Below are 14,053 nucleotides of genomic sequence, written 5' to 3' on the forward strand. Positions count from 1 at the left end.
ATCCTGTTTAATCAGATTCAGCAGCACTTTCCGAGACTCCCTGGCTCAGGCGAAAATCAGGTCTAGTGTCCTCATTGTTAAAAAACCTGTCCAGGACAGCTCTGTAATTAATAAAAAGATTAGAAAGAGAGCCATTAGAGTTTCAGCATCCATCATTTCCCACTGTTACCAATGGGGAGAGGTGGTAAGGGTGGGAACAGCTGGTGACGCAAATCTGAAGGCTAGACCGTCCCATTTCACAGCCTCACCCGGCCTGTGAAGCCCATGAATTGGGACACACAGAGTGCTCATTGATCTGCCTCTCTGACTGCTGTGTGTGCTCCCAACACGGGGGAAAGATGCAGAACTACTTGTTGCTTAAGGCTGTTTTTATATACCTCTACCCTAATTGAGCTGTGAAATGGCTTAAAAAATTAGGTTTCAACTAAAGAAGCTAACATGCAGCCTATATTCCTCTAAAAAATTTAGAACCCAGTAAAATTGTTCTTGTACAATTCTAATCTTAGAAAAAAACAAGATAACATAAAACATGCTAAAACTTGATGCTACATGTAGTTAATTTTGGTGCTAGTTAAGCAGTATACGGGACACAAGACAATGCCTTCAAACTGTGAAAATTGGCTAAGTCCAACATTCCCATCAAAATTTGGACTAGCTATCATATAATATATGATATATCAGCTGTTATGCTATACTATCACTGAAACAGCAAACTTTGTGAAAAAAACAAAACAAACACTTCTCATTCTCTAAACGTGGCCACAGCTGTAGATTACACTATCAGTGCTTGTTCACTCTTGTCAATAATTACATTTCTAAATTCTCTTTGTGCTGTTACAGGTAAACAATATCCAATATTTTATCTAAATGACTGCTTTGTCTTTGAAAAGGTGAAGAGCCTGAGGCCGGTGACAGTCCAGTTCCACTCCAAGTACATCCTTACGGTGGCTCACAGGACAAGGCTACATTCAGCCAGCCAGACATCTGGGTGATCATCTGGAATAAACAAAAAACTAAAGAAGACATATGTTACTTCATCTTTTATCTTTATTATTAGTAGTAGTATTATTATTAGCATTTTGCAAAGTAACACATTCTTATGATTTGACCCTCTTATGGGCCAAGCTACAGCTGTCAGGGATGGTGATGTAGGTACAGAGCATGTGAGAGTGTGGTCAAGTAAATGTCTCTTGTCTAGATGTCTAGATGAAGGCACAAGGGGATCAATGGAATGTCTTCAGTGGACATTCCATTTCTAGCACAAAAGCACATGTAAAGGTTAGTAGATTTAGGAGGTGAACAGGTGACCTGACAACTTCTGCCTGTGTTTATGTGTGTTTGTGTGTGTCCTTTTGTCTTCTTTCCCTTTTCTGTTCCCATGTCCTCCTAATGTGTGACAAAGCCCTGGGGTAGAAGCTGCTTTTTAGTCTGTTTTTTCAGGTTTTAATGGTCCAATATCTCTTCCCTGAAGGTAAACAGGTGGTGTCCTGGGTGTGGGGAGTCTTTGCATATACTGGCTTTCCATTTAAGGCAGCCAGCATTCACAGCAGGTCTGTGCTTGTAAATGTTGAGGTCAATGTGTGACACCCCCCAACGCCTATGTAACTTGTGAGTAGTTTCAAACTAGATTTCTGTTATTACTACTGCACACATGCAGTACCTTCACGGCCCACATTTTGGGAAACACTGCCACGTTTGTAGGTTCTTAGTCATCCAGGTCATGATAATCTGCAGACCCTTTTCCAATAGTACCTACTGGGATTGATACGCCTACCTTGAATGGTTTTCCATTACAAATGACGCCGCTGTCGGTGGCATACAGTCTGACTATGTCACATTTTATTACCTTCTGCGATCGCTTGGAAAATCCTGAAAACTAGTGATGTGCGGAACGATCCTGAAATATCGATTCCTCCGATACCAATCATTTATGTTCTAGAATCGATTCTCACATTAAAATATCGATATTTTAGTAATTTAGGGTAAATTTGTAGTTTATCATTAACAGGAACACAGTGGAAAGAAACTATATCATTCGTACATTCAAAGGAACTACTTTCTCTTCCGCCTTTCACAGACATGTTCGAAATACAGCTGTATAAATGTCTCGCACCCGCTGGCGTGTGCACTCACAGCAATGGCTGAGCTAATTGTGCTGAGGTATTTTACCTCCACAAACAGCTGAGACGTGGTTTGCGATACATGTGGCAAAAAAAGTGAGGTGTTGTGGCCATACTTGCCAACCTTGAGACCTCAGAATTAGGGAGACATTCAAAGGGGCTGTTGGGGGGTGATGAATAAATTTTACAGTGTTTATTTATCGGATAAAATACGTTAAATGTCACCGTTATTATTGGCCGGGGGAAAACAGCGGGGGGTGTCCAAATTCAGAGGCTGCTTCCACCTGAGGAAAGAAAGCCGGGTAGTACGTCACGAGCTCCCTCGGTGGAGTGAAACTCTAGCTGTCATCTGCTCCTTGCTATCTAAAATATAACCGGGCGCTGGCGTAAACTCTCGACCGTCTCACACTTCTGTTTAATCAGTTTTCTGTTTGACGTTTATTCAGCTGTGTGAAAACCCCGGAGGAACCCAAGTTAAATTTAATTTAATCTAATCTAACAACTTTATTCTCAGCCAAACGGATTTACTCACGAACAAATAAAACGCTGAAAAAGCCAAACAATAACATTTTTAAGTTATCAAAGTGACTTATATATCATGTGAAAGACTGCAGGGGTTTGAAGACGATGTGTCGGTCGGCTCAGATATTTGAAGTTTACACAGCTACATTCTCACCTGAAAATATGTTAAAAGTTTTTTTGCGACCCAGAAAGAGAAATAAGAGTAATATTAAAACTAAGTAGCTGCCGCCATTGTTGGAAACTGGAATTGGCTGGGCCATGCTATGAATTCTGCCATATGGTTTTTCAATTTTGTTGAATGGAAAATCAGGAGAAATTCGGGAGAATGGTGGCTCCGGGAGATTTTCGGGAGGGGCACTGAAATTCGGTATTCTCCCGGAAAAATCGGGAGGGTTGGCATGTAGGGTTGTGGCAACACCACTAACCTTGTCAAACCCCTCAGAGTAAATCATATCACAGAATATGAGGAGTGTATGTTGAGGCGAACTGAAGAGGAGGACAGGGACAGGTGCTGCTAGGGCGAGACAAACGTCTCTCACGGAGTCCTTTAGTGCTGCAGGCAGGCAAGGTGTTCAAATAGCGCACAAGTTCAGTTTTTTTTTTATTTCTATATGATGAACTCGCTATTATTAAGTGATAAGAACAAGTAATCTGATGTCCTGTAATCAGTATGACGCTATAATTTGAGATACAATAAATAAAATACGTTTTTGTACAAAGTATCGGTATCGGATCAGTACCGTCGATACCACCCTGAATATTACTTGGTATCGGATCGGAAAGGAAATCAGTAGTATTGCACATCACTACTGAAATAATTAAATTATATTATTAAATAAATTAAATAATTTCCCCCAGGGATCAATAAAGTATTCTGATTCTGATTCTGAAAACCTACACTGTAATATGTTGCTGCCGCCCTGTGTTGGCTCGCAGGCACAGCAGATTGGTCGGCGGAGTGGATGTTGTGAAGGAGACCACGCCCCCTCTCAGAGTTTGGCAGCGGGGGATGGTGTGAAGGAAGGCAGGAAACCATGGATCCCACTAAAGAACAGCTGGAGAAAACGGTGGACATTTATCGAGATACGTGGGTCCGCTTCCTGGGTATGTGTTGTTTAATTGGTTTCTGGTTACCTGCGCTAAATTCACTGCCGGGACAGAGTGTGGACCAAATGCTAGCTAGCTCGGAGTTAGCAAAGGCAGCTAACCACTCTCCTCAATATCTATTTATAGTAAAGTTGCCTGTTCAAGGTCGTTTTATTACTGCATGGTATAATTTTGAAGCATTGAAGGTATGCTCGGCAGTGTCGCGGTTTTGTTTCCACACTGTTATGTAAGACGCAGTGCGCTACTAACTCCACGGCGTGTAGTTGTCCCGGTTAGCCCTTAAAATCACTCAGTGAAGGCAGTTGACAAGCAAGTTGAGACAGTGACTCAACCACTGAGAAACGGCCAGGCGTGATCCTATTTAAGGTTAGTGTATTTCTCCCTTTACTTCCCCATCTCTACCAGCTATTACAGCGAGGGAGGGCGCGAGCAGCAACCAGTCCTGAAGGGCATCAACTCTGCAGCTGTTCCCACAGGCTACATGCCTCCTCAGCTTTCATAACATATACTAGGCAGCAGTAACACGGTAGTAGCAGTGTGTATGCGGCGTAATGTGCATTCCTGTCATTTTTGTATGTGTCAATATGCCGCAACAGTGAAAGCACCTACATGTTAATTCAGCTGCAATAATGATCTTATTACGATGTGTGCCGGTATTCATGTGGATGCTACTTTGACTTTAACTTAAAAGCACTGAAGGTCAAGCATGCCACTCATGGCAAAAGCAGTCCTCCACCTGACAAAAACCTCGAACGTGAATAACAGAGGCGGATACTGTCCCAGCGTCCAGATTCCCCAAGCTCCCAACGTGAAGGGCAGAGTAACCTGCTGGACACAAAGGATCTGCTGATAATTTCCTGGTGACAAAATACAGGACACCCCCTGAGGTCAGGTCCGAGCTGTTTTGGCAGCACAAGGGTGACCTAAAAGTATTAACCATCAGTTTTTTGTTTTCCAGCTATATTATTCTGTACATTAAGAAACATTACACATTTCTACATGAAATTATTATTAATATTACATGTCTCCATACTGCGATGAAATTGCCAGGTGGTGGTTATCCAACTCAAACTTAACTGATCTTAATTATAACAAAATAATCAGTTAAATTAGTAGGAAGATCCATTAATGACCTTTGAGATTACTTAAATTCCTTACGTTTGGTTGTTTTAGAGATATTTTGAGCATGTTACCACAAAGTATTGAATGGCGCACTTTTTTCCCCCCAAATCAAAGTGTTTTGGCAGTGAAACACGGGAGGCTATTTATTGGTGGATGGCAATAGAAGAGACAGTGGCTTGTCTGATGTGCTTGTAGATTAATACCAATTTACTTTTATAATCTGATGCTAATAAATAATGCAGCAGAATTGCCCCGCTGCGTACGTGAGCACTCACTAATTGTTCATGGAAATCTCTAAACGTCACTTTTATCACCCACGTCCTGCTATCTTTTTCAGCATTTGTGGTCCTTATCTCTGCTGCTTATCTTATCTTGTGAGCACATAAAACACACCCAATCTCTCTAACTAACGTTCCTGTCTTGCTGGGCAAACAGCAGTCATGGCATATTTTCTTATTAGACAGTGCTTTCTTAGATTACCTCATCAGTACATTCGATGGCATGCACTGTAGAAAAGAAGGGCTCTTATCTTTTGGTTAATGTTACTCTCACCTTCTGGTCCAAATCCAGTAGCTGATCTGGACAGTAACAGTCAAATATTTAAAATGAAAGTGTACCATGTGATGAAATCTGGGACTTTGGGACGTAGCCATGATTACTGCTGTGTAGCATCCCCCCCTTCTTGTAACAATAGTCCATAAATGTCTGGGAACTGAGGTCAGTTGCTTGACTTTTGGGAGAGGAATATTGTTCCGTCCTTGTCTGATATAGGACTCTAGATGCTCAGCAGTCCTGGGTCTTCTTTGCTGCATTTTTCGTTTCATGATGCATTAATTGTCTTTTCAGTTGGAAGAAAATCTGGACTGCAGGCAGGCCAGTTCAGCACCTGGACTATTTGACTATGAAGCCATTCTGCTGTAATAGACACAGTTTGTGGTTTAGTATAGTCCTGCTGAAGTATGCAAGCACTGTCTGGATGGGAGCATGTTGCTCTAAAACCTTTCAGCATTGGTAATGCTTTTCCAGATGTGCCAGCTGCCAGTTCTATAGGCAGTAATGTACCCCCATACCATAAGAGATGCATGCTCTTGAACTGTGTGCTGATGCTGAAGTCAAATGGTCTCTCTCCCCTTTAAACCTTAGGAGACAGAGTCAAAGCAGCCATTCTTAATTTAAACCTTGGCAAAATACACAAGAGATGAGTTGTGAAAAATGACAGTTTGAGTTATTTTTTAGATATCTCACTGCAGTCTCAGTGTGTCTCCTTGCACCTGTGCCTCAGCAATAAGTCCTGGATTGTCAAAACAGTCATTTTCAGTTTGGGTAAGTGGAGGAAGTAGCAGGAAAGCAAATTTAGTAGGTGGAACAGGTTAAGAAGGTGGAATTGTGTTGATATTGTCAAAAAAACAAAACCCAAAACAACCTTGAAATGACTGAAAACCAGTGTGAGCTAGGTTAAAAGCTGCAGCCAAACCAATTGTGCATATACTTGAAGTGTTGCAGTTCTTGTTTAGCCTGATTTTTATTTCTATTATGATGTGATCACTGTCGGGTGTGTTTGGAACTGGTTCAGACTGCAAGGCATTTATTCCTCCAGTTCAGCAACTTTTGCCATGGCTGGTTTTTGTAGAAGGTCGTCTTGTGGCCTACGTTCTTTGTGAAAACACCAATCGTAACATTATAAGATCCATGATGTTTGCCTATACTTCAATCAATCGCTTGGTATTCGGTAACCTCTGTCTTTTGTATACAGTTGCTGCTACTCTGACTGCTCTTTCTTTTAGTTTTATGTGACTTGTGGTCGAGACAAAAACAAGCACTACACCGTGTATACTCAGACTATTTTTGATTACATGTGATTCAGCTGATTTTTGATGTGTTAAAACACAAACCTTGTGACAGACATGTTGGCAGTGCTTGAAGAGTAGCTTCAGTTTTGCCCGCAGTACCCTTGATGTAATCATAGAGCAGCAGCAGAATTTGACTCCACCACGCTCCACTGGTTCTGTTGTCACTGAACCAAAGATAATGCTTCTGTGTGACTGGTGTTAATTGTACCAGTGATGTTCATGTACTATGGGATATGGCGCAGGTGACTTCTTAATAAAAGATCTAGGAAGTGTAAGTCATTCCACCATCATTGGAATGGAAATGGAAAGAGATACAGCTGTTTATTAGCCCCTTCGTTTCAGGATTTGTATCCTGTCCTGCGATCTAGCTTATAAATAAATACTGCAGAGATCCTCTACTTTGAATATCATAAATTCTTTATTATTATGAATAAAAGTTTAGAACTGTTAATTAGCTTTCTGCTCTGGAGCTTCAGCACCTGATAGGCTATTGTGTATGTAAAGCAGACTTAGAATGCATTTATATATATTTATATCTCTGTTCCCACAGGGTATGCCAATGAAGTCGGGGAGGCCTTTCGTGCTCTTGTGCCAGTGAGCTTGGTATGGGGCAGCTATGCTGTGGCCACTGCATATGTTACTGCTGATGCCGTGGACAAAGGGAAGAAAGCAGCTGTGGTAAGATATTGCCATTAGTTTATTGTATCTTCATTAATAAACCTTATAGGGTACATTTTCATTTTTATGTAACAAGGAAAGGGTTTAATTACATCTTAGCTTTTAGTGACTTTAAGTTGAATTCTAATTCGTTTTCCCCCTTGCTGAGATTCATTTGTGTTTGTCTGACCTTGATATTTACCAACTACCAGGTGTACATTGCAAGTTTGTGTGTAAAAAAAACAACCCCTAGTCACATGTGCTCAGGATCCAGCATGGTACTTTAGATGTGCAAAGGTCTGTACAGGCTTGCAACTAGCTGTGAAAATGAATGTAAATTCGCTCATGTTCTCCAATAGTCCAGAACACAACACTTTCTTTCCTGTATTTACTTTTATTCCTCCCGCCCCAGACACATCTGGCCAATAAGCAAACTGGACATTCTCACTTGGTTTGTAGTAACACATGTTAGTTTGATTGGAGTTCCCTTGGATTTTTCTGTGTGAACAGAAACCAAACCACAGAGAAAAGCTACAAGTTTGCAAACCCATCATCTAAATTGGACCATAATAAATGAACCATAGGTGTGAAAATGACCTTAGTTGATCCGAGATCCCTGGAATGGATTTGATCTTGAGACATGGTACTTTATAAGTGTTTTTATTTGAACAGTTTGACTTTTACATACTAAAACTGGCAAGTAAATATATATGTTTTTAATGGGTTATAAGCCCCACAAGTGTCCACTATCTGAAAGGATCATAAAGAAACACAGACATGTTTCTATTTTCCTCTTATTGTTCTTTCTTTGTATTCTTTTTTCTTCTTGAACCTCAAGGCAAAAAATTCTGAAATTTGTCCCACTGATTTGCTAAACCAAACTTGGGACATAGATCATTTGACACAGCTGTAAGCAAACATTTACTATCTCAATAAATGTCTATGTGTCATGATGTCAACCTAATACGAGATCTAGGGAGACTGTGCATTCCTTGTAACACCTCATAGTTGCAACTGCAAAATTTAATTTGATCATAGTTTAAAATAAATTAATGGAAACTTTTTTTTTTCTTCATTTTTTGCAAAAGGTGGTACAAGTGATCTTCAGACTAAAAGAGAATGCATTTTTCATATTGCTGCTTGTAGCTTTTGGTTCAATTGAAAAGTCCAGCTAAACTTGCTTATCCCCTTCACTGCTTCTTGAAACTTTCATCATTAACTGTGTTTAAAACCTGACCACAACAGTTGTGACAACCCTCATTTTTCCAAATATCCAACTGTGTCTCAAGGCCCATGGGGACAACCCAGGGAGGACAACAAAGGTTGCTGTGGCAGTGGTGGACACATTTGTGTGGCAGGCTCTTGCATCCGTGATCATCCCAGGATTTACCATTAATCGTGTGTGTGCCGCGTCGCTGTACCTGTTAGGAAGGACCACAAGGTGGCCATTACCTGTCCGCAAGTGGACCACCACTGCTATAGGTCTCTCTACAATCCCCTTCATCATCACTCCAATAGACAGGTAAGCACAAGTTACAGTATATTCACTCGCTCATCCAAATCATTGAATTCAATGGCACTTCCTGTTCCAACATGACTGCATACCAGTGCACAAAGCAAGGTCCATAAAACATGGATCTTCCAACACCTCACAAGTGGGCTTGTGGAAGAATGATAAACGCACTCCTAAACCTTGTGGATAGCCTTCCCGGACTGACATCATATTAAATCCTATTAAAGCCTGTGTTGTATATGTTTAAATAGATTATTTTTAACATGATTTTTCAAATGTTTCTACTGTAACACATTTAGTGGCTCAGCAGTATTATGTCTTCATGGGATTTGTCTTTCCCCAACAAATGTCCTATTCACTGCTACTTAAATAAAGGATAAAATATACAGGGCCCAGGTGTTTTGAGACATGTGAGACACATGAAAGAAGAAATGCATTGCTTGTTTTTTCATGGGAGTAGAATAATGCTAGATATATTCCTTAAAATACCTAAAAAACAAGCAAAAAATACAAAAAAAAGTCATGCTAAAAATTCAGAAATATTTGTAAAAATTACACCTAATTAGTTTAAAGCTTTTAGTTTAAAGAGCTGAAATGTTTTATATCATCCCTTGTTGATGAAGCCTGAAAAGGTTACACTACCCTAAGCACAATGTATAGTGGTCATTAATAATAATAAAAAAGAGGAATATTAATTGGTGATTAATTTTATCCCAAAGTTTGGGGAATTTCTTTGTTACAACCAAAACATTAAACACAAAGTTAAAAAAAAAGAGCCTTAAATATCCATCTATTTTCTGATAGTTACTTGGTCTCGGGTGCAGCAGTCTGAGCGGAGTTGCTCACACCAACTCTCCGAGGCCACCACCTCCAAGAGGATGCTCAGGTGAACATGCCTGAAACACCTCATCTAGCATACGGGAGCCATCCTGGCCAGATTCCACCACAACCTTAACTTCCCCCCGTAGGTGCAGAGGAGTACCACTCTGGTCTGAGTCCCTCCCCAACTAATGTCTTCAGCTTGTCTATAATGAAAGAGTCCCTCCCTTGGGGGGAAGCCCCACCACTTGTAAGGGCAATCTCATCCTTTCTGACACTACCCAGGTTGATTCCCCAAATAAAGAACTTGATTAAAACAGAAAAAATAAATTAACATAAAGGAAAGGATCTCATAGGTAAAAACCTAAATAAAATACAGCAGAACAGAATAAGAATCTCAGTAAGTTAAAAAAAAAGAAGCAGATAAAATAAGAGAGGTTATTTATTTAAAATATGGGTGCTGCACTTTATAAGCAAATTCAGCCGCTATCACTCGCTGATAAAACGTTGCATAACAGCAGCCGTTGAAAGCAGAAGTGTTCTTTGCAGCACTTCTGCTTTAGGAAATGGAACCAGAAATAATTTCATGGTAAATAAAAGCATTTTCACTCCCATGTTCTCTGCAGGTCAGTGGATTACCTGCTGGACTCCAGCCTTCGGAAGGTCTACGGTGATGAAGAGAAGCACAAATAAGGAGGGATCACGGAGGACAGACTGTCCCCCTTCTAACTGAGCAGGAGTCCAGTCTGTCTGTGCAGACCATTGCTGATGTGTAAAGAAGGGATCCATGAAATGAGATTAGTCCACAATTAGTCAGATAAACTATAATACTGTAGTTTTTTTTTAATTGCAGAACTATGAAATGTACTACATTAGTTAAGATAGATAAGAAGTGAAAACTGACTGTGTGAAATATCCCTTTTGGGGAATTTAAAACTCTCAGGGGCGATCTGGGTGGTGACAGCAAAATATTTAAATGGATATGATGGGTTAAAAAAAAGTACTTTACATAGTACAGTGAATCTCTGCTCTTTGGGAGCGGTATACATATATATATTTTTACCATACTCCTGATATCTTATAGAGACACAGCACAATGTGAACTGTTACTCTGAGGCTTCACTTGCTGTATTTATTAGCCATATTCAGCGGTACTGTAATGACAGGCCAAAAAGCCATTCTGTTATTCATTGCCAACTTAAAGTTTGACTTTGTTTTTGTCCTTTTTTGAAAGGGTTTTCTTACTTGGAAGGTTAGTGAAAGCATTCTTTACAACCATCTGTGTATACAGTACCAGAGCAGTGTGGACTACAGTGTAATTTACTGCAGTCTGAAGATGTTAGATCTATAACTACATGTCTCTCTGGCACCAAGAGTGTTGATTCCTGTAGGCCTCAGATTAAACTGATTGATCAGACTTTGAATGATCACTTTCCAAAGGGCCAGTTTAATAGATTTGCTAAAAACGTTTAAGGGATTCAGAAATATGCAGATACTCTGTGCTTATAAGCAGTTCTTTGAGACGTCAAGAGACGTGTGCTGAATCTCATGCTGAACTATGCAAGGGAAAAAGTAACTTGCCAGTAAATGGACATCGTTTTCCCGTCTTGTGAGTGCGCACAAATTTTGATGAAAATGTAGCGCGATACTTTGATTAGATGTCACTTTTTTTTTTTTAGCTGAAACACTGAGGTAAAGGCCATCAGCAATAACCTTTGTTTAACATGTTTGTGTCAAGCTGTTTTATTTTTGTCAGTGAGGGAAAAGCCTGTGATGTTTCACGTGGTGACACAAAGAAGTGATGCCAGTCACAAGATCACCTAAGCACTGCTTTGTTTTGTTTTGTTTGAGGGGGGGTTTCCATTAAAACACATACTCAAATCTCCAGGATGTGCAGTATTTAATGTTATCATCTTACTGTAAGCACGTTTACTTTGTGGTGTTTTTCAGCCTGATTTTAGTCTTATTTTCATTTGTAATAGCAGGAAGCGTAGAGGCTCTGAAGTCTGCTTGCAGTTAATCAGCTGTGCTAAAGAGAATCGGGACACTTGAATGACATATTGATGTCATCGATTACACCAGTGCTTTTCCTGCTGTGACATGTCAAAATGCCTGCCTTGATTAGAAAGTGTACCGGTGCCACCCTTGTGAAAATGCTCTTATTCAGTTTCAACATTTCTGATTTGCATGCTGCAAAAAAAGGAGGGGGGGGGGGGTTCTTTAAAATGTATGTGTGACTTGTGTGACTGTGTGTTACAAGCGGGAATAATGAGTCACAGTTTCAGCCTTAACTGACAAAAAAATAAAAGGTCAAACCTCAAACTTTCGTTTACTGTAGTTCACAACATGGAGTGTGATGAATGTTAAAGCTCCATTCATTAGAGTGGATATCTGATATTAAGCAGTCCTGTTATTCTGTACCAAAGCTGTAACGAAATAAATGATCTGTGTCTGTTCATGGTTTGTTTCAGTGATCGCTTTAATCTCATCACACCTGCTTCTCAAGTTATTTATATTTATGGCTTTAACGTTCTCCGAGTATCCACCTCTGAACTTCAGACAGAATATTGGATTTTACGATGCACTTCCTGGAAGAACACTCTGCTGTTTCAAGTGGCAGCATAACAACTTGCTCTTTGTGTGGTCAATTTCTGTTTGACTGACTGTCACTTTCTGATGAAAGAGGTGTAGTTTAACCACTGAAATGAGGGCTCTCTAAAGGACACCAAAGCAGGCGATTTGAGAGCTCAGTTGCTGCAATTTGCCTTGATTGAGTCAGGACAACACAGCTGATGTCACTTCTGTAGATAAGGTGGCTGCATTAAAAAAGCCAAGGGAAAGCTGGTTGTGAGCTTCTGTGATCATGTTTGTGCTTTGGTGTGTGTTTTTGGCCCTTTTGGCCATGCCTGGTGGTCATTCAGGTAAGAAAACAGCAGCATGCGTCTACTGTTGGGTCAGGATCTGATAAATTGGCTTATATTTTTGAGTATCTACTTGCAGCCATGCTTCAGTACACCCAGGAAGAGTGGCTTATCACTGAGAATCCGCAGTATGTTGATGCTGATGGACAGTTTGTAGCAGTCCAGGACGGCATGCCTGAAAGTTCATCAGAAGTTGCCAGAACACTGGAAGCCAAGGACCAGATGAAATCAACTACCCCAGAACAGTTTCTTGTGAGGGAACAAGGTGGGTTGAGGTTTCATACCTTTTAACATGATTGCTAACAGCATTAATAATGACCTCTTTTGGTCATCCTGCACACTTAAGATTTGATTTGTGACACTTCTGCTTTGTTAGACTTCAAAAAAGCCGAAGGATCAGCAGTGTGGAAAATTGCCCTGGTAGTAGCCATCCTGCTGGTGTCTGTAGTGGGATTGCTGAGCACGGCCTACTACCTATGTGTCTGGAGAGGAGGCAGAATCTACTATCAGGCTCAGAAGGAGGGTTATGCTTAAATAAAGGAAATGTTTTGTAGTAACTCTCACAAGTCCTTGTCTAATTTCAATAGTTTGTGGTTTATGTGAGTATTTTTGCAACACGCTGCTCTGTTTTGTAAGTCTTGACTGATTCTGTGTTACTTGTTCATACTAGGTGCCTAAAATGAGGCAGTGATGAAGTCTATAAAAAGCAATGTGATTACATATAATGAAAGTGATATGGTGGTCCCCAAACCACTGTCTGCTCTTTTCAGGCTCTAAAACTCATTCTTTAGCCCACATGCTGCACATGTTTAATCTTTACCATGTATCACATGCAGATGCCACAATGTTAGGTACACTTTAACTGCTTGTCAGCTGAGCTACTTTTAGCTGCAGCGAGACTATGATACCCTCATCTATGATACCCTCATGTTGGTCTTCAAGGAGTATTTCCGATAACTTGGCGAATCTATGCCATGAAAACTTGCAGCAATTCTTGCTAAGCACTGGGCCTCCTACTTTACACTTCTGTACCACAATTTATGGAAAGGAACAAAAAATAGAACCTGCAAGATATTTGTAAACCTGAACTTGGGTTTTTATGTATGCACTACAGATCCAATGCCAATTCTGTAACACGTGCACAAGGCGGGCATCTCGAGAGAAGCCTTTTCAGACCACAACTAGGCATTTACATCTATTTAAAAAAAAAATAAATAAATAAAAGTTGCTTGTTGTGCATCTTGCAGCCACTGGGTGTCATCACTAACACAATTTTTGGATAATGCTCGAGCTGTTTAACTATAAGAACTGCTTCTGCACAATTGCAGTCATGCTGTTGCACTGTGAGCTTATACTCTGTTACATATGGTAATGTCTGAACCTCAGACATTTTCTGTTGTGCTGCATGTCCATAAGCCTCAT

At 40.4% G+C, this 14,053-nt stretch overlaps 1 protein-coding gene across 1 annotated transcript; it reads left to right on the forward strand.

Moving 5' to 3' along the window:
- The first annotated feature begins 3,602 nt into the window (after positions 1-3,602).
- On the forward strand, positions 3,603-13,162 carry mtfp1 (mitochondrial fission process 1). The gene is made up of 6 exons (XM_040000618.1): positions 3,603-3,746; positions 7,272-7,399; positions 8,668-8,900; positions 10,337-12,631; positions 12,711-12,896; positions 13,008-13,162. Exons 1-4 carry the CDS (start codon positions 3,677-3,679, stop codon positions 10,401-10,403), a joined length of 498 nt encoding a protein of 165 aa, XP_039856552.1. The 5' UTR covers positions 3,603-3,676; the 3' UTR covers positions 10,404-12,631; positions 12,711-12,896; positions 13,008-13,162.
- Positions 13,163-14,053: the final 891 nt, after the last annotated feature.

Source organism: Simochromis diagramma, unplaced genomic scaffold, assembly GCF_900408965.1.
Source record: "Simochromis diagramma unplaced genomic scaffold, fSimDia1.1 OVJJ01000596.1, whole genome shotgun sequence".
NCBI classification, from domain to species: domain Eukaryota; kingdom Metazoa; phylum Chordata; class Actinopteri; order Cichliformes; family Cichlidae; genus Simochromis; species Simochromis diagramma.